The following is a 19,143-nucleotide window of genomic DNA, read 5'->3' on the forward strand; positions in this document are numbered from 1 at the left end:
ACGGCATCTCGACTGCCAGCACGCCCGGGGGAAAGGGGGTTATTTTTTTCAATGCCCGAGGGATCAGGCCTAACTAAGGAAAGGATAGGAAGGATAAGTGCAGCTTAGGAGGGAGGGTAGAAGTGGGGGGGGGAAAGAGGAAGAGGAGGAGGAGGGGGAGATGGTCAACCAAACAGGCCAAGTCTCTTTAGGCAACAAGGTCTCTGTATTCTGCGGAAAAAGTGAACTTGTGCCAGTAATATCATCGCTCGAGGAACCTGTCTCTTGTACCACGTTCAGCGACCACAAGGTCTTCCATCTCATTGATGTAAGCGATTTTACGTAGCCACATAGCCACCATGGGGGGCTTTCCAGAGCAGGGGAATGCAGATCCTGGCTGCTGTATGTAAGCATTTTTTAAAGGGTTGCCTATGAAGATTTTTAAGTACAGTAGTTTTTCGCTATTCCATGAGCATGAACAATTTTAAGCATGACATGTTAGGTATCTGTTTACTTGGCGTAACATCATCTTTCACATTTTACCAAAAACTGGGGTATATATTGTGTTTTGTTAAATTCATTAAAGTGTAATTTTCCAAAAAAGTTTGTATTTACAAAACTGCTGCGCAAATACCTTCTAACATAAAAAATTGCAACGATTTCCATTGCATTCCCTAGGGTCTCTGCTAAAAAAATGTATAATTTTTGGGGTTTAAAAGTAATTTTCTAGCAAAAAATACTGATTTAAACTTGTAAACAAAAAGTGCCAGAAAAAAGCCTGGTCTTAAAGTGATTAAACCTCAAATATAATAGCCTTTACTTCCACTTCAACTTAGGAAATTGGAGCTTGGCTCCAGAGAACTGTGCGTATGACTACTGCACCAGCCAGGGAATATTATTTCAAGAAATGTAAATTAGAAAAGTTATTGTTAAAAATTGAGAATGTTTTGAAAAGAAACACTTTAAAATATTTTTTATCTCAGAACCCTTTTTTTTGCAGTGTAAAAATAAATGGCAGTTTAGTATAATTGGAATATATTGGGCTGCAGTTACAGTTAAATGGAATTGTATGTACTGTAAAAACTGAGGCTGCAATTAGAAGTTCAGAAAAAAATCCAATTTATTGCATTCGTTATAAAAATTGTCAACTAATAAAACATAACATCAAAAATAAATAATTGCATTGTAAATTTGTAATTTGCAAAATATTACATATTTCATACTGTTCTTAAAAACACATATTCACATATAAAAAAAACGAAACTGATAAACCATATACATTAAACAACTTTTCCATAAAAATGATTTTCTACTACTATGTGCAGCTTGCAATGTCCCCCATCTGTTCAGATATTACCATGTTTAATGTGCATGTGCATCTTATTTTCTCGCGCCATTGTAGGAAAGAGGCAATGAGATGGCAGCTAGTTGTTTTTTCCATGTTAATTACTGGACCATCAACCTCTACTTGAAAATCTTGCTTCCTGACAGCACTTAATTAGCTTCTGTTCTTATCTGAAAAGCCTCCTGGAACTTTCACATACTTATCTATAAATGTTTTTAAAACCTTTTTTACATGATCCACTTTATGTAAAGAACTTAAAGTACAGTGTTTTTACTGGCCCTTTATGTGTTTTGCCCATTTAGGGAAAAACATCAGGTCCAATTTATTGTACCCCTAGAATATATTTTAATTTTCCTTCACTCCCCAATCACCTTTTTCACAAGGAGCCAAAGGAAATACTTTTAGGTATGGAGAATCATGGAGCCGCACTCTGTAACAGTGCTAGGCCAAACAGTTATGACACAGTATAAGTTCTTACTTTTTTGATAAGCGGAACTTCACTCTCTCAGTCAACATTGACTATTTTTAATCCTTATGCTACTAGCATTAGTAAATGCATAGGCGAGTTTTCTTTTTTATTTTGACATTTCTTTGTTCCTTAATGAGAGTTCAGCAAGGGTATGTGTTTATGTGGACTGCTAAGTTAAAGTTAGCCTTTTTCTTTGCTCTGTGTGGGCAAATCATAAGTTCATGTTAAGCCTTTTGGCCTTTTTCTTCTGCATCCAGGTCTTCGCTCTAATTCATCCTAAATATGTTCTATTGGGTTGAGGTCAGGACTCTGTGCAGGCCAGTCAAGTTCCTCCACTCCAAACTCGCTTATCCATGTCTTTATGGACCTTGCTTTGTGCACTGGTCCAAATCATTTGATGGAGGGGGGATTATGGTGTGGGGATGTTATTCAGGGGTTGGGCTTGGCCCCTTAGTTCCAGTCAAGGGAACTGTTAGGGCGTCAGCATACCAAGACATTTTGGACAATTTCATCCTCCCAACTTTGTGGGAACAGTTTGGGGATGGCCCCTTCCTGTTCCAACATGACTTGTGCACCAGTGCACAAATCAAGGTCCATAAAGACATGGATGAGCAACTTTGGGGTGGAGGATCTTGACTGGCCCGCAAAGAGTCCTGACCTTAACCCGATAGAACACCTTTGGGATGAATTAACCACTTGCCAATCGGTCACGTTGACCGTACTGCTGCAAAGTGGCTCGTTATCGTCCAGCAACATAGACCTACGTCGCTGGACTCCTCCCCTTGTGGGCGGCGCGCGCGCGCCGCCGGAGGCTCGCTTCCACTGTATTCAGTCACAGCGGGAGTCGGGCCAGGGGAAGAGAGGCGGTGATCACCGCCTCTCTTCTCTGATCGTCGGGGATCGAGTGTGGAAATCCGCCCGCTTGTGTAAACAAAGCGGGCAGATCTCCTAAGTGACAGGCAGGGACAGATAACTGAACCTGCGATCTGTGCCTGTGTCACTCAGTCACCTCCCCCCACACACGTTAGTAAGCATCAGGCATACATTAACCCCTTGATCACCAATAAAAGTTAACCCCTTCCCTGCCAGTGTCATTTTTACAGTAACAGTGCATATTTATAGCACTGATTACTGTAGTAATATCACTGGTACCCCCAAAAGTGTCAAAAATGTGAGTCAAGGGTCCGATCTGTCCGCCGCATTGTCGCAGTCCCGCAAAAAAAATCGAAGATCGCTGCCATTACTAGTTAAAAAAAAAAAAACAATAAAAATGACATAAATTTCCCGTTGTTAGTAGCTGCGATAACTTTTGTGCAAACCAATCAAAATACGCTTATTGCGATTTTTTTTACCAAAAATATGTAGCAGAAAACAAATTGGCCTGAAATGTTAAAAAATTTTGATTTTAACATTTTTTGAACATTAACAATATTTGAAAAATATTGTTTTTTTTAAAAAATTGCCTTTTTTTGTTTATAGCGCAAAAAGTAAAAATCGCACAGGTGATCAAATACCACCAAAAGAAAGCTCTATTTGTGGGGAAAAAAGGACATTTAATTTGGGTACAGCCTCGCACCACCGCGCAATTGCCCGTTAAAGTAACGCAGTGCCGAATCGCAAAATATGGCCTGGTCAGGAATGGGGTACAATCTTCCGGTCTTAAAGCGGTTAAAAATAAGGTCATTGAGAATTTTTTTGTCAAAGACTTGTAGCTAGATACATTTTGGCCTAAATGTATGACAAAAATTGAATATATTGGATATTTTTTAACTGTCAAAGTAGAAAAATATTGTTATTTTTTTCAAAATGTTCAAATTTTTTTATTAATATCGCAAAAAAAAAAAAGTGCAGAGGTGATCAAATACCACCAAAAGAAAGCTCTGTTTGTGTGGAGAAAAAGGACGTAAATTTCGTTTGGGTACGGCGTTGCATGACTGCGCAATTGTCAGTTAAAGCCACACCGTGTCGAATCGCAAAAAGTGGCCTGGACGTAAGACAGCAAAATCCTCCGGTGGTAAAGTGGTTAAAGCAGAGATTGAGAGCCAGGCCTTCTTGTCCAACATCAGTGTCTGACTTCACAAATGCGCTTCTTGAAGAATGTTCAAACATTCCGATACACACTCCTCAACCTTGTGGACAGCCTTCCCTGAAGAGCTGAAGCTGTTATAGCTGCCAAATGTTGGCCAACTCAATATTAAACCCCTACAAACTAAGACTGGGGTGCCATTAAAGTTCAAGTGTGTGTGTAAAGGCAGGTGTCCCAATACTTTTGACAATATAGTGTATACAGTGTAGTTAACGTCACCCATTCAGATGAGCAGAATATTATATCAGCAAGTAGTCTGTAAATTGATATGTTTCTAATTGTTGTTGGCCAAACGAGTTTAAAATGTGAAAAAAATTAGCAAAAGAGGATAAAGTATTTTTAATAAAATAGTGACACAAGACAAGTATTTCTCAGTCATGTTTCAGTATGATATCTTAAAGTTCAGGGACCTTTGTCCAGTACATTATGAGCTTAAGCAGCTGTAAAACAGCCCTAACAAGTCCCAGGAGAACTATAAAATATCAGAGTCTGATCATTTGAACAGCTATGCCCATGACGTTTCCTGGGGCACTCTTTGTTCACCATACTTAACACACAAAAACAGGTTAGAACAGGAGAAGGAGTTTGTAAAAGCAATGCGGCAAAGATAAGCATTACTTGTTCACCAATCTGTCCTTGAAAAGTTACTTATCCATTACTGTTTTGCTTGTTTTTCTCACATTTATATATTTTTTTTCAAAGAATGAAAAAAGTTCTTGGTCTAAGTTAAATGGTGTGATAACAGTTCATTGTAAAAATGTGTTTTAGTGAGGTTCTGTTCCTGAGGTTTAAAACCATGACCTGAGGTTATTTCAATCTAGTTTCTGGTGGCATGACACAATCACATGGATGCAGCTGGTCAAGTTCCTCATTGAGCTTGTTGTTGGTGTGAAACATCTCTTGCTTCTGAAGATATGCAATGATGTGAGTCGACTGACTCTTGAGATGTCTTTGAATTACACATTCACGACACCTCTTAGTCACTAGGTATCCTATCTCACACAGATTAAGCAAAATACAGATTATTGTTGTGATCACCATGAACAACGTGAAAATATTTTTTTCAGTAGGTCTTGATATATAGCAGTCAACTATATTGGGACATGGATTCAAAGTACACTTGACAAGTCTTGGCAATGAATAGTTCTGATAAATATGATGAAAGACGTAGAGAAACACTGCATCCACCAAAGCTTTGGCTATAAGGCTGATAAGATAGGTCCACCATAAACCTCCTCGCTTCTTTCCTGTGTCTGTATACAGCCGTCCGCAGTTCTCCCCTTGTTTTTCCCTGTGTTTTCTTTCCCGGTCTTCCCGGTAGGCCACATGCATAATAACAAGAAGAGATGGGCAGGTGACCAGAATAAGCTGAAGAGCCCAGAGTCTGATGTGTGACACTGGAAAGTAATAATCATAGCAGACATTGGTGCATCCAGGCTGTTTTGTGTTACAGTCAAAATCGCCTTGGTCATCACCCCAAACCCTTTCAGCTGCTACCACATAAACTAACAAGCGGAAGACAAAGACTACTGATAGCCAAATGCGCCCAAAGCCTGTTGAGAAATGGCTTGCTCCACTCAGGAGGCCTTGAAAGACACCCCAATTCATGGTTTACCTTTAAAAACAGGAAAGAAAGGTTATTAGGAAAATATCTTTACAAATTGTAGGTTACATGCATAAGTTAAAATGTAGAAAATATATACATTTTTTTGCAGAAATCTCTGTGTGTCAGTATATGTTTAATGTGCAGATTATGTCCAAATCTTGGAAAATGGCATTGGGTTAAAGTGCACCTGTAATGAGACAATTATACAGTATAGTAGAGCTGCACGATTAATTGTAAACAAATCACGATCTCAATTCAATCCCCCCTCACGATCTTAATCTGGCATTTCCACAATTCATGTAACAGGTGCAGAGCTCTGTCAAAAAAAAAAAAAAGGCAGCCAGCAAAGTTTATTACAACATTGCTCAGCACTGAGATGAAAAGAAGCATTGTATCATTTGGTTCTTTTAGATCAAAGGGATGAACTTTGTCTGCAAATGAGGGCAGTTTAATCAGTTAAAAGAGAAGTTTGGCATTGTTCCTTTTTCCAGATATGTATACGTACCTAGGTAGATGCAGCATCGATCCAATGCTGCATCTTTCCCCTGGTTCATCTGCACTGAGAACTGACCGATCGAACACCGCCGATTGCTCGGTTCTGACAGCTCCCCAAGCAGAGAGCTGCTGACTATCAGTCAGCAGCTCTCTGCTTCCCCCCGCCACCCTCACTGGAGCGCTTGGTTGTACATGGGCGGGGAGTGGCTGGCTCAGGCTCTTAGAGGCTCGCTGAGAGGCTGAGCCAGGTGTCAGTCCAGGCACCTGCCAGATCCTGACTTCCATTGTCGTGATAATGCGGTGCCTGGTCTGACTTCTATGACCTCAACAGAGGGCAGACTTCATCTGAAAACGGGTTGCAAAACAAATTGCACTCCTGTGATCCATAGGAGATGTAAAGCCAAACGGGTGTTGGCTGTATTTATTCCCCTTTCACACATGCTGTCCATTTGTCCGTTTTTCATCCATCCATTGACGGATGAAAAACGGACATCAATGTATCTATGTAAAAACGGATGACAACGGATGATTATCAGTTAACATCCATTTTCATCCGCTTCCGTCAATGTCCGTTTTGTTGAACGGATGAATGCCCTATTTTTCATCCGTCAAAAAAACAGATCGGACGAAATGCGGATGACAACGAATGAAAAACGGATGATAACGGATGAAAAACGGATGACAACGGATGAAAAACGGATGACAACTGACGAAAAATGGATGAAAAATGGATGAATAATGGATGGAAAACTGATACATTTTGACGTGACTGAGCTGATGAACTGAACGGACTGTATGTGTGAAAGGGGCTTTAAAGACCAGGCCTTTTTCTGACACTTGTTACTTACAAGTTAAAATCAGTATTGTTTGCTAGAAAATTACTTAGAACCTGCAAATATTATATATATATATATTTTTTAGCAGAGACCTTAGAGAATAAAAAGACAGTCTTTGCAATATTTTAGGTCACACTGTATTTGTGCAGTGGTCTTTCAAAATCAATTTTTTTTTTGGAAAAAATACACTTCAATAATTAAAAAAAAACTAAACAGTAAAGTTAGCCAAATTTTTTTGTATAATGTGAAAGATGAGGTTACGCCGAGAATCCTGATCTTGATTCTAAGCAAAAAAATTGTGATTCCTATTTTATCCAGAATTGTGCATCTCTACTATATAGGGTGCTATTGCTGAAATCTTTTTGAAGAATTCTAGTTGCTTGACAGTCATGCTTGTGCTTTGGACAGCTTTGGACATAGACTTTCTAAGGTCATCGACATAGAAAAAGAATAGAGGTAAAAGATCCTGACATTCATTTACAGATACCTTGTTCTAGTTTTTTGAATCAATAGGAAGGAAAACCAAGCACAGCTAAGCAAAGAGCATTTTCATTAGGAGGACAGCACTGACAGCCACCGTTCCTCTGTCATCTCAGATTTTTTTTTTTAAGCTGGTAAATAGTAAAGAGACATAATTTGACCACTCATAGCTGGATCTCACATTCACAAGTACACCTTAAACCATTAAATTGATATCAAAATAATTAGTCACAAAACTAATGATAAACACATACAACAGTGAATACTGAGTGATATAATTAGTGTAGCCTCAAAGGACAAAGTAAATCAACAGTATAAAATAATAAAGGTCACACACTAATGAAAGTGGCGACAGAAAAAACTCTTAAAGGTGCAAATGAAATAAGGTGCATAAAGTCCAGAAAATTGTCCGTGATATATTGTGATATATACGGTGACTTCCAGGTGAAAAATCCACAACAACTTAAGGTGCAGGTGATCCCACCACCATATCTAGACTGGCCCCTTACCAGAGGATGAAAATTATAAGGGCGTATTGATATTAGGATCCAGATAAAAGGAAAATGCCCAAGTGAGGATATATGCTGGAAAACACCACTCAAAGGGAGGATGAGCCTCTTACCGAATGATTAATGGCATAGGGCTGATCAATAGACTCTCCTGATGATAAATATCCTCCTTCCTGGGCAGCCTAGGTCTGGATGAATCCACTCTGGTACCAATGAATGGGTCATCACGGTGTCTCATAAAAATAAAGACCGAACAATAGTGCAGTACCTTCCAACTATTTATTAATAGAATACAAGGGTGCACTTGCATTTAGCGTCTTTTAGTAACACATCAGGACTGGAACGAAGAGAGGATAGCCACGGCCGCCTGCAGCGCGGTCCGCGGCGATGAATGATGGCGATGCAGCGCTCCTCTCTGATGCGTTTCCTCCTAAAGCGGACGTCAACGGAGACAGGAGATAGCACGTATCATCATTTCTGCTCTTAAATCTGGGATTGCAGAGCAAACTTCCGGTGTCTGCAAAGGATGTACCGATGTTCCCCTCGGGCAGGAAGTCATATATAGTGCCCTAATATCCGCATAAATCATACAAATAATCTTGGGAGATGCTACTACAAGTTGATATGAAGTATCATATGTAATCTAATATACCAAATGGAAATACAATTTCTAAGGATTTCATCTGTGTACTGGGTACACCCGCTGGGGGTTGGCTCTGCATTATCTCCCAGATATATAAACATAATTGGTGTGTAGCAAATTTAACGAGTTTCCAAAACTTATACACAAATATAAAAATTGGTGTCTCACATTTTATTGGTAAAAATGCAATAAAGGAGTACTGAGAAAAAGTCTTTCCAACGCACCCATTCAGGAAAATAAAGTTACCAATGGGGTCACTATACTCCCTATTTATAAATCTTATATTATAAATTTTATTATTAAAAATTAAAAAAATTAAAAAATTAAAATTTCTTAACTGATTCCAAAATAAAATTTCAAGATAAAATTTATATAGTAAACCTTGGTTTTTGTTAAAATCTATTGTGATAATTAAAACTAGTGATCTTTAATATATAAAAAGAGAAAAAGAGATCTCCAATTGAGATAACAACCCAAGGAACACAAGAACTAGGAAGCCCTTCCGAATGTTGGCTGTCCTTATAGTTCTACCTACGTATTGCTTTTTACAGCTGCACGTGGGTAGGTAGACTACACCTTTCGTGTGACAGGTAATAAAATCTTTTATGGGATATTCCTCTCCTGCCACTGTGGATTTGAAGGAATTTGTCTTAATGGTTTTTGAATTCCGACATAAGTTATAATTCCCGCAAGGGAAATAGCCTTTAAGATTGGGGAATAGTACTGGAGTAAGTGGTTTGTCTACAGGGGTACGAGCTATGATTTCCTTAAGGTTTTGGGCCTTCCTGAAAATCAGTTGTGGCCCTGTGGGGAGGGCTGGTCCCAATACCTTATCCTGTTGTAATATTCCCCAGTGTTTTCGAAAGACATAGTTCATCCACCTGTAATTACTGGAAAATTGTGTGACAAACGCAAAATCAAAAATTTTCTTTGGCATTTCCTTGTTACAGGGGATAACTAGTTCTTCTTGTTTAAATTGTTCTAATTCCCGAATGTCCTTTTCTAGTAATATAGGGTCATATCCTTTTTCTTCAAAGCGTTTTTTTAAGGTGTCTACTTGTGTATGGTAGTCGGTAATTTCAGAACAGTTTCTTCTTATTCTCCTAAATTGTCCTTTAGGTGTTGACCTTAACCATGAAGGATGGTGGCAACTATCTAAAGAAATAAAGCCGTTTTTGTCGGTAGGTTTCTGGTATGCACTAGTAACAAAACGGGTCCCTTTTCTGGAAATAACCAGATTCAAATAATTAACCGAGGACGAGCTCCATGAGTACGTAGATCGAATTCCCCAGCTATTGTGGTTAAGATTCTGCATAAACTGGAAAAGGACATTCGGGAATTAGAACAATTTAAACAAGAAGAACTAGTTATCCCCTGTAACAAGGAAATGCCAAAGAAAAATTTTGATTTTGCGTTTGTCACACAATTTTCCAGTAATTACAGGTGGATGAACTATGTCTTTCGAAAACACTGGGGAAATATTAAAACAGGATAAGGTATTGGGACCAGCCCTCCCCACAGGGCCACAACTGATTTTCAGGAAAGCCCAAAACCTTAAGGAAATCATAGCTCGTACCCCTGTAGACAAACCGCTTACTCCAGTACTATTCCCCAATCTTAAAGATTTTATTACCTGTCACACGAAAGGTGTAGTCTACCTACTCACGTGCAGCTGTAAAAAGCAATACGTAGGTAGAAATATAAGGACAGCCAACATTAGAATTGGCGAACATCTAGCCAACATTCGGAAGGGCTTCTCAGGGCACAGTTTGTCCCAACACTTTTCTTCACATCACCATGGAAAACATACTGATCTAGAAGTGATAGTGATAGAAAAGTATACTCCCCATTGGCGTGGAAGCAACCTGAAGAGATCTATCTCCAGAAGGGAGACCTTCTGGATATATAAACTCAGAGGCTCCCGCCCCCTTGGACACAATGTGGAATGGGACATCAATTCATTCATTAACAACAGCTGAATGAATTATAGAAAGATAAGTCACTTTTGTCGAACATCTTCCCATCCCTAAGTTAACATCAGTCCCTGTTCTTAGTTCTTGTGTTCCTCGGATTGTTATCTCGATTGGAGATCTCTTTTTCTCTTTTTATATATTAAAGATCACTAGTTTTAATTATCACAATAGATTTTAACAAAAACCAAGGTTTTTACTATATAAATTTTATCTTGAAATTTTATCTTTAAATTTTATTTTGGAATCAGTTAAGAAATTTTTATTTTTTAATTTTTTAATAATAAAATTTATAATATAAGATTTATAAATAGGGAGTATAGCGACCCCATTGGTAACTTTATTTTCCTGAATGGGTGCGTTGGAAAGAATTTTTCTCAGTACTCCTTTATTGCATTTTTACCAATATAATGTGAGACACCAATTTTTATATTTGTTTATAAGTTTCGGAAACTCGTTTAACCACTTAAGCCCCGGAGGATTTTCCTGCTAAAAGACCAGGGGGTATTTTGCGATTCGGCACTGCGTAACTTTAACGGACAATTGCGCGGTCGTGAGACGCTGTACCTTAACGAATTTGACGTCCTTTTTTTCCCACAAACAGAGCTTTCTTTTGGTGGTATTTGATCACCTGTGCGATTTTTTGATCACGCGCTATAAACAAAAAAAGAGCTTAAATTTTGCAAAAATAGCAATATTTTTCACATTTTTTTATATGAAATTCCCCCCAAAAAAAATGTAAAAATCAAAATTTTTTAACATTTTCGGCCAATTTGTTTTATGCTACCTATGTTTGGTAAAAAAAAATCGCAAAAAGCGTATTTTGATTGGTTTGCGCAAAAGTTATCGCGTTTACTAACAAAGGTAAAGATTTTTGTCATTTTTGTTGTTTTTTTTTTAACGCGTAATGGCGGCGATCTGCGATTTTTTTTTTGCGGTACTGCGACATTGGGGCGGACAGATCGGACCCTTGACTGACATTTTTGACACTTTTGGGGTTACCAGTGACATTTCTACAGTAATCAGTGCTATACATATGCACTGTTACTGTAAAAATACACTGGTAGTGAAGGGGTTAACTTTATTTGGGAGGGAGGGGCTGTGTGTGTCCCTAGGGGCGTGCTTTCTACTGTGATTGGCTGTGGCTTGAGCTGTAAGGACACTGATCAACGGATCTACATAGTAGATCCGTGTGATCAGTGTTTTTACACCGAGGAGAATGACAGGCAGCTTGTTTACACAAGCCGCCTGACTTTCTCCCTCTCCCCCGACGATCGCCGAGTGACCGGCGGACATCAGGTCCGCCAGTCACACGCGCGGGGGGGTCCGTGACCGCGCGGGAGCGGGAGCGCGCCTCCGCGGGCGCGCGCTCGCTCCCCAGACCCTCCCAGGCTAGTGACGTTAATTAACGTCACTCTGCCTGGCAGGGGCTGACCGCCGCAGTAAATCTACTTGCGGCGGTCGGCAAGCGGTTAATTTGCCACACACCAATTATGTTTATATATCTGGGAGATAATGCAGAGCCAACCCCCAACGGGTGTACCCAGTACACAGATGAAATCCTTAGAAATTGTATTTCCATTTGGTATATTAGATTACAAATGATATTTCATATCAACTTGTAGTAGCACCTCCCAAGATCATTTGTATGATTTGTGCGGATATTAGGGCACTATATATGACTTCCTGCCGGAGGTGAACATCGGTACATCCTTTGCAGACACTGGAAGTTTGCTCTGCAATCCCAGATTTAAGGGCAGAGATGACGATGCGTGCTATCTCCTGTCTCCGTTGACGTCCGCTTTAGGAGGGAACGCGTCAGGGAGGAGCGCTGCATCATCATCATTCATCGCCGCGGCCCCTGCTGCAGGCGGCCGTGGCTATCCTCTCTTCGGTCCAGTCCCGATGTGTTACTAAAAGATGCTAAATGTAAGTGCACCCTTGTATTCTATTAATAAATGGTTGGAAGGTACTGCACTATGGTTCGGTCTTTATTTTTATGAGACACTTTCATTGGTACCAGAGTGGATTCATCCAGACCTAGGCTGCCCAGGAAGGAGGATATTTATCATCAGGAGAGTCTATTGATCAGCCCTATGCCATTAATCATTCGGTAAGAGGCTCATCCTCCCTTTGAGGAGGTATATATCCTCACTTGGGCATTTTCCTTTTATCTGGATCCTAATATCTATACGCCCTTATAATTTTCATTCTCTGGTAAGGGGCCAGTCCAGATATGGTGGTGGGATCACCTGCACCTTAAGTTGTTGTGGATTTTTCACCTGGAAGTCACCGTATATATCACAATATATCACGGACAATTTTCTGGACTTTATGCACCTTATTTCATTTGCACCCTTAAGAGTTTTTTCTGTTGCCACTTTCATTAGTGTGTGACCTTTATTATTTTATACTGTTGATTTACTTTGTCCTTTGAGGCTACACTAGTTATGTCACTCAGTATTCACTGTTGTATGTGTTTATCATTAGTTTTGTGACTAATTATTTTGATATCACTTTAATGGTTCACCTTAACTTGATTGGTTTACACATATGAGTTTAGCGCACCTGCTTTTTTATTTATAGTATTTTTTCATGATTGGTTCTAAGGTTGCAGCTTTACTGTATCATTTTATCCAGCGCACTTTTTTTATTCCAATATATAGACACTTACCTGTCCAGGGAGCCCGCGATGTCAGCACCCCAGCCAATTTTTGGATCGGCTACTGGGTGTTGCCGCAGCCATTCACTCTAAGAGAAACCAATGAAGCCTTTCGGCTTCACAGCCGATTCCCTACTGCGTATACGCGAAGCGCGATGCGCATTCTCATTGGCTCGGTGACGGGCGAAGGAGAAAGGGGACAGAACTTCGGAGGGACAGCGCCGCGGCCTTGTCTTCCGGAAGTGGGGAAGGGTACCTGTCAAAAACAGTTACCAGTCCCCCCTCCCCCTGAAAGGTGCCAAATATGGTAACAGAGGGGTGAGGCAGCAGATGAGCGGAAGTCTCAGTTTTTGGGTGGCACTCAGCTTTAAGCAGCTAACAGAGATGCTTTTCTAATCTGGCTTTTGTAACACTGCGTGGATGTAGAGGCCTGGGGCTGAGCGTGGGTGCCTGGGTGTTTCACAAGCTGACTTTCCAGAAAGTATTGAATTTCTGACTGAATTACAGGGTTGAGCCTCAATCACTGTAGCATGCAGTACTTTTGTAGCTACACCTAATACAGATCACCTGCCTGTGTTTAGTAGTGAGAGTAGAAGTGCTGACAAGGTCTCTTTAAAGTGATTTTAAACCCTCAGTTTTAACCACTTTAAGACCGGAAGGATTTGCCCCCTTAATGACCAGGCCATATTTTGCGATTCGGCACTGCATTACTTTAATGGACAATTGCGCGGTCGTGTGACGTTGTATTCAAATTAAATTGATATCCTTTTTTTCCCACAAAGCTTTCTTTTGGTGGTATTTTAGCACCTGTGCGATTTTTAATTTTTTGCGTTATAAATGAAAAAAGAGTGACAATTTTGAAAAAAAAAACAAAAAAACAATTTTTTTCACATTCTGCTATATAACATTCTAAAAAAAAAATAATAAATTTAAAAATCTAAATTTTTTAACATTTTAGGCCAATTTGTTTTCTGCTATAAGCGTATTTTGATTGGTTTGCGCAAAAGTTATCGTGTCTACTAACTACAAGAAAGATTTATGTAATTTTTATCGTTTTTTTTTTTTACTAATAATTATGGCGAGCTGCGATTTTTTGCGGAACTGCGACATTGCGGCGGACAGATCGGACCCCTAACTGACATTTTTGACACTTTTGGGGGGGACCAGTGACATTACTACAGTAATCAGTGCTAAACATATGCACTGTTACTGTAATAATGACACTGGCATGGAAGGGGTTAACATTATGGGTGATCAAGGGGTTAAATGTGAGCCTAGGGGAGTGATTCTAACTGTGTGTGGGGGTGGGGGCGTGGCTTCTGAAATTACCATAGAGGCGTGTGATCCTATATAAAAGGATCACAGGGGCTCTATAATCATTTCAGGGAGAAGAACGATCAGCTGTGTTTACAACAGCCAACCGTTCTTCTCTCTCAGCGAGGAACGATCATGGGTGTCAGGCGGCAATCGGAGCCACCTGACCCGTGCATCGGCTTCCCCGCTGCCGAGTGGGGGTGGGAGTGCGCCGCTCACCCCGTAGCTTACCGCGCGCGACCGACGTAGGTCTACGTCAGTTTGCGCAGGAGAGCCACCCTGCCGCAGTAAAAACGCGGCGGGTAGTCGGGAAGTGGTTAAAGCACTTTCAGCACCTGTTTAAATTACAGCTTCTTCATCTTTTAGGGCCAGTTCACACCATAGAAACGCAGTCCGGATTTCTGCACGTTTCTATTTGATGCTTTCCAGTGCATTTTTTCCTCTCTTTTTTTCTTTACCTTAAATAGGGACATGCTCATTCCGGCGTGTTTTTGATGCGTTTTACAGCGTTTCAGTACAGTTCAGTGCAGAAAAAATGCAGCATGTTCTACTTTTTTCTGGAACTGGAACACACTGGAACTGACCGCACTGGTGTGAACTATGCCACTGGAAACCATATACCTACTATCCATGTGTTTCTGATGCAGAAAAAAAATGCACTGGACTGCATGTGGTATGAACCAGTCCTGTATTCTTGCCTATGTATCAGTTTAAGCTGCTGCCATTATCATGGCCACAGGTTTCCTGATTCAGTGTGGTGCCTTTCTCTTTCAGCATCCTACGAAGCCAGTCTTGCATGCTGTGGCTAGAGTTGTGTTTCCTGACACTGTGTGCATCAATAGAAACACAAAACCCCAGAGCCTAGGATGGCAAGATACTCCCCTGCTCCTCCCTATGAGCCGGCTCACACATATGTTCACATGTTTCACAGCGCACTGCTCTGCAAATCTCATGCGATATCTGTGTGATGCAAATTCAGCCATACAGATTGAATGGCTGAATTTGCTTTGCATTCAGACCCTTTTTTGGGTCTGCACCAGAATCGGATTGCACAGGTGTTCACACCTATGTGATCCGATTCATGTCCGAACTGACAGTTCGCACTGCGGTATGCGAACTGATCTGGGGGTGTCGTTAACTTTGTATAGACACCCCCAGCGATTTGCATATGGCAGTTGGAACTGCCTGCAAGTTGAATGCGATGCAGGAACCTGCGGTGGATTTGCAGAGTTCCCGCATCGCATATGTGTGAACCGGGACTTACTCTTCTTTCCTTTGAAGACTGGTAGTTCAGGGAATCAGTACTAAGAGAGCAGGAGTCAGCAGCATTAATAGTTGTATACTGCAAGTGCTGGCATAATAATATTAACATGTGGTGTGCTGAGCCAGCTGCCAGTCCAGGCATCTGGGTGGATCCCTACATTAAAGTCGGGATCCCTCCAGAGTCTGAACATTCTGAGTAACATCAGCTGACAGTGGACTTTAACTGTTGGCTGAATCTGAGCCGCAGGAGTACAGAATAAAGGAAGAGCTTCGGCCACACTTTTCATTTAAACTAAAAAAAATTAAAATGCTGAGGGTTTATTATTACTTTAAAGTGTTTGTAACTTTTAAATGTAATAAATCTCTCTCTTTAAGGCTTTTAACTGTGTTTATTCATTTAAAAATTTAATTTTTATTGTACTCCTTATGTAGTACCTGGTTGATCCTTCCACATCCCCACTTGTTGTAAACTGTCCGCGGTGAGGTCCCCCAGAAAATCAGCCCCCCTCCTTTGCGCATGCGCAGTAGGGAACCAGCTGTGAAGCCACAAGGCTTCACTGTCAGTTTCCCTTACAAGCAATTGCGGCGGCAGCACCTGAGAGTGGATTGAAAAATCAGCTGGGGTGCCAACATTGCGGGATCCCTGTAAGGTAATTGTCCTAATATTAAAAGTCAGCAGCTCCAGTATTTGGCGGGGATGGCTGGAGCTCCTTTTTAAATTCAAAAGCAGAGATTTATAAAATTGCAGCTTACCAATTCTCAGATGTGGTGACTGCATTCGTTTTCTTTTTTATGCTTTCTTTCCTTTATTTTCACCTGATGATTTGGCCAGTAGGTCTGTCTTTTTTTAGCTCTCCTGAAAATGTAGCAGTTAAAGTGTTGAGACAATTGTTTACCACTGACAAGGCTGTTTACAATGAACATTTTTTATTTATTTATGTAAAACCTTTATCCCAAAAGGAAAAAAAAATGCTGTAACTGATTAGAAAGTGTTAGCTGGAGTTCAACTTAAATGTGTTAGTGTATCTAAATCTGCTAGTACATCTAAGCCCCCGTTCACATAGAGGCGACCTGTGAGGCGACCTGGTCGCCTCACAGGTCGCCGCAGGTCGCCTTCCATAGGGAAGCTGCGGACCCGTTCTAATAGGAGCGACACAAGTCGCTCCGACTTAGAAAAAGGGTCCGGAGCTTCTTTGGGGCGACCAGGAGGCGACCGCCATAGACTTCAATGTTATGAAGTCCGTGGCGGCCACTCCAAGGTCGCGGCGCGCTGCTCGCACCGCGATCTCGGAGGTCGCCACCCGAAGCCGGATCGCCCCTATGTGAACGGGGGCTAACACTTACCTTCCCCAGACTGACAATGCTGCTGTCGAAATATACTCCTGTGCTCCTTCATCCAGAGAGGTGGCACTCTAAGGCCCCTTTCACACAGGCGGACTGTTCAAATCCGCCTGTCCGTTTTTTTGGCGGATCTGAACGGTCACCCATGCATCCCTATGGGGCATTGGATGTTAGCGGAGACATGTCCACTGACATCCGATCCGATCCGTCAAATCTGGACGAATGGAAACCCTATTTTCTATCCGTCCACCGGATTGGATCGGATGGGATCGGATGAGAATGGACCGATGGTCTGTTCCCATCCGATTCCCCCATAGAGATGTATGGAGAACCGACAGCTGTGTCTCCGCACGCAGCGCGGAGAACAGGTGTCATCCTCCTGCTCAGCGGGGGATCGGCGGATCGATCCCTCGCTGAGATAAACGGAGTTCGTCCGACGGACGGATAGTGTGAAAAAGCCCCTATAGAAGAAATGTATTACTGGCTTGAACACCTGGTGAAAACAAAGAAAAAAAAAGCCTAAAAATAAAAAAAACTAAGGCAGCCAACAATTCTAATGATTGGTAAGCTGCAATATATTACATTTATAGTTTTGGGTTTAATACCACTTTAATCACACATAACATTTTTATATCATTATTACTGTGTTTATTTTGTATTGTTATTTTGGCTGCCTTATATAGTATATTCATAGCCTAAAATACATACAAAGCTGCAAATACAATAGTATTTTTAAAAAAAATCAACATCAGTAAATATCACAACCATTATAGGCAGTCGAATAGTATTTTCCTGTATTTTAAATACTGTCATTATTAACTACAGTAAATAAGACTGATATATACCGTATGCTTGGGAAAACTCACCACATTAAAAAAGATACTTTATGAATATGGCGGAAAGTACTCACTGCTTGGTGTCCTCAGCTTGTAAATGTCCTAAATTGCCTCATCACTTTTATAATGATTTTATGATCTGTACTTGTTCATGTCCTCAATAAAGCAGACTGATTTAAAATAACACTAGATGCAGCCATAAAGTGGTCAACTTTTTCAGTTTGCATGAATATGTAGAGATTGTTCAATCTCCATTAAAAGCTTTTAAGAAATTTACTGCGGTCATCTTGAAGAACATACGCTACTCTGTACAAATGTAATATTCCGTACTTACGTTTTTCCTTTTTCCTTTTTTTTTTTTTTTTTATTACCCTCTGCCTATTGCGACTACAAATGATGCCAGCTCGTGTTTTGCAAAAACTTTACAAAAAAAACAACTTAAGTTTGGAAGCATTATTATATAAATGACATTATTTTAATAGGTGTCCAAATAATATGACTCATTTATCCATGGCTTGATCTGGATTAAAAGAAACACAACAGTGGTGCTTGGAATGCATCATATGCCAAAGCTTGCCAAGGTCAGTCCATTTCAGTTCAGCAGATAGATAGTAAATCAGCCGGTACATTTGGTAATTATACATAATCATGCTATGCTATGTTCCTGTGATTCCATATCAGTTCCATATCAGTCACGTACATGCCTCTCGAATATCTACAATATGTGGTTCACTAAGTTAAGTTATATTACATGTTGACTTCTACATTACATACCTCTGAATACTCGGGGTCTCTAGAGCCTTCTGTACTGTCTTGTAAAGTATTAGGAAATTAAACACTTACCTCTTAGATGTCCTTTTGGGAATTACTTATGAATACGCTTTTGCCATTTTGTATTTCGGTACAAAAGGGGAGTTATTTTGTCCTTGGTTTTTCCTGAAACAAACAGAAAAAAAAAAAAAGATTCCAGTTCCCAGGGAGTGTCTTCGGTTACTTGATTAAAATGTTTTCCTCCTAACATGCTAAAAGGAAACCGGATCTGTCTGTATTGCGGCCAATCTGTGAGAAGTAGGCAGGTAAAGGTGTGCGTTGGAATTCCACTTGATTCTTAACCCTTTAATGAGCTATTCAACAAGTAAATGCACACGTTAACTGATAATTAGAAAACTTTCTCACTACAGACTTTTGTAGGTTTACTTCCAGAGAAAAAATGAAAATGCTCTTTTGCACTATACCTGTCAGGAATAAAATATGTAGGCTGTCACTGCTGATGTCTCCTTCTTGTAGCACCCTCCTAGAGAATATCGTT

At 40.4% G+C, this 19,143-nt stretch overlaps 1 protein-coding gene across 1 annotated transcript; it reads right to left on the minus strand.

The window, feature by feature from the left end:
* Positions 1-4,436: 4,436 nt before the first annotated feature.
* On the minus strand, positions 4,437-18,745 carry LOC309548527 (gap junction beta-5 protein-like). The gene is made up of 2 exons (XM_082248490.1): positions 18,674-18,745; positions 4,437-5,494 (listed from the first exon to the last, which is right to left on the minus strand). Exon 2 carries the CDS (start codon positions 5,485-5,487, stop codon positions 4,687-4,689), a length of 801 nt encoding a protein of 266 aa, XP_082104616.1. The 5' UTR covers positions 5,488-5,494; positions 18,674-18,745; the 3' UTR covers positions 4,437-4,686.
* Positions 18,746-19,143: the final 398 nt, after the last annotated feature.

The sequence above is a fragment of the Pelophylax lessonae genome (genome assembly GCF_965119305.1).
Source record: "Pelophylax lessonae genome assembly, chromosome: 2".
NCBI lineage: Eukaryota > Metazoa > Chordata > Amphibia > Anura > Ranidae > Pelophylax > Pelophylax lessonae.

Coding starts and splice junctions, on each gene's coding strand:
- LOC309548527 (XM_082248490.1), bottom strand. CDS start 5,487: ATGAATTGGGGTGTCTTTCAAGGCCTCCTGAGTGGAGCAAGCCATTTC.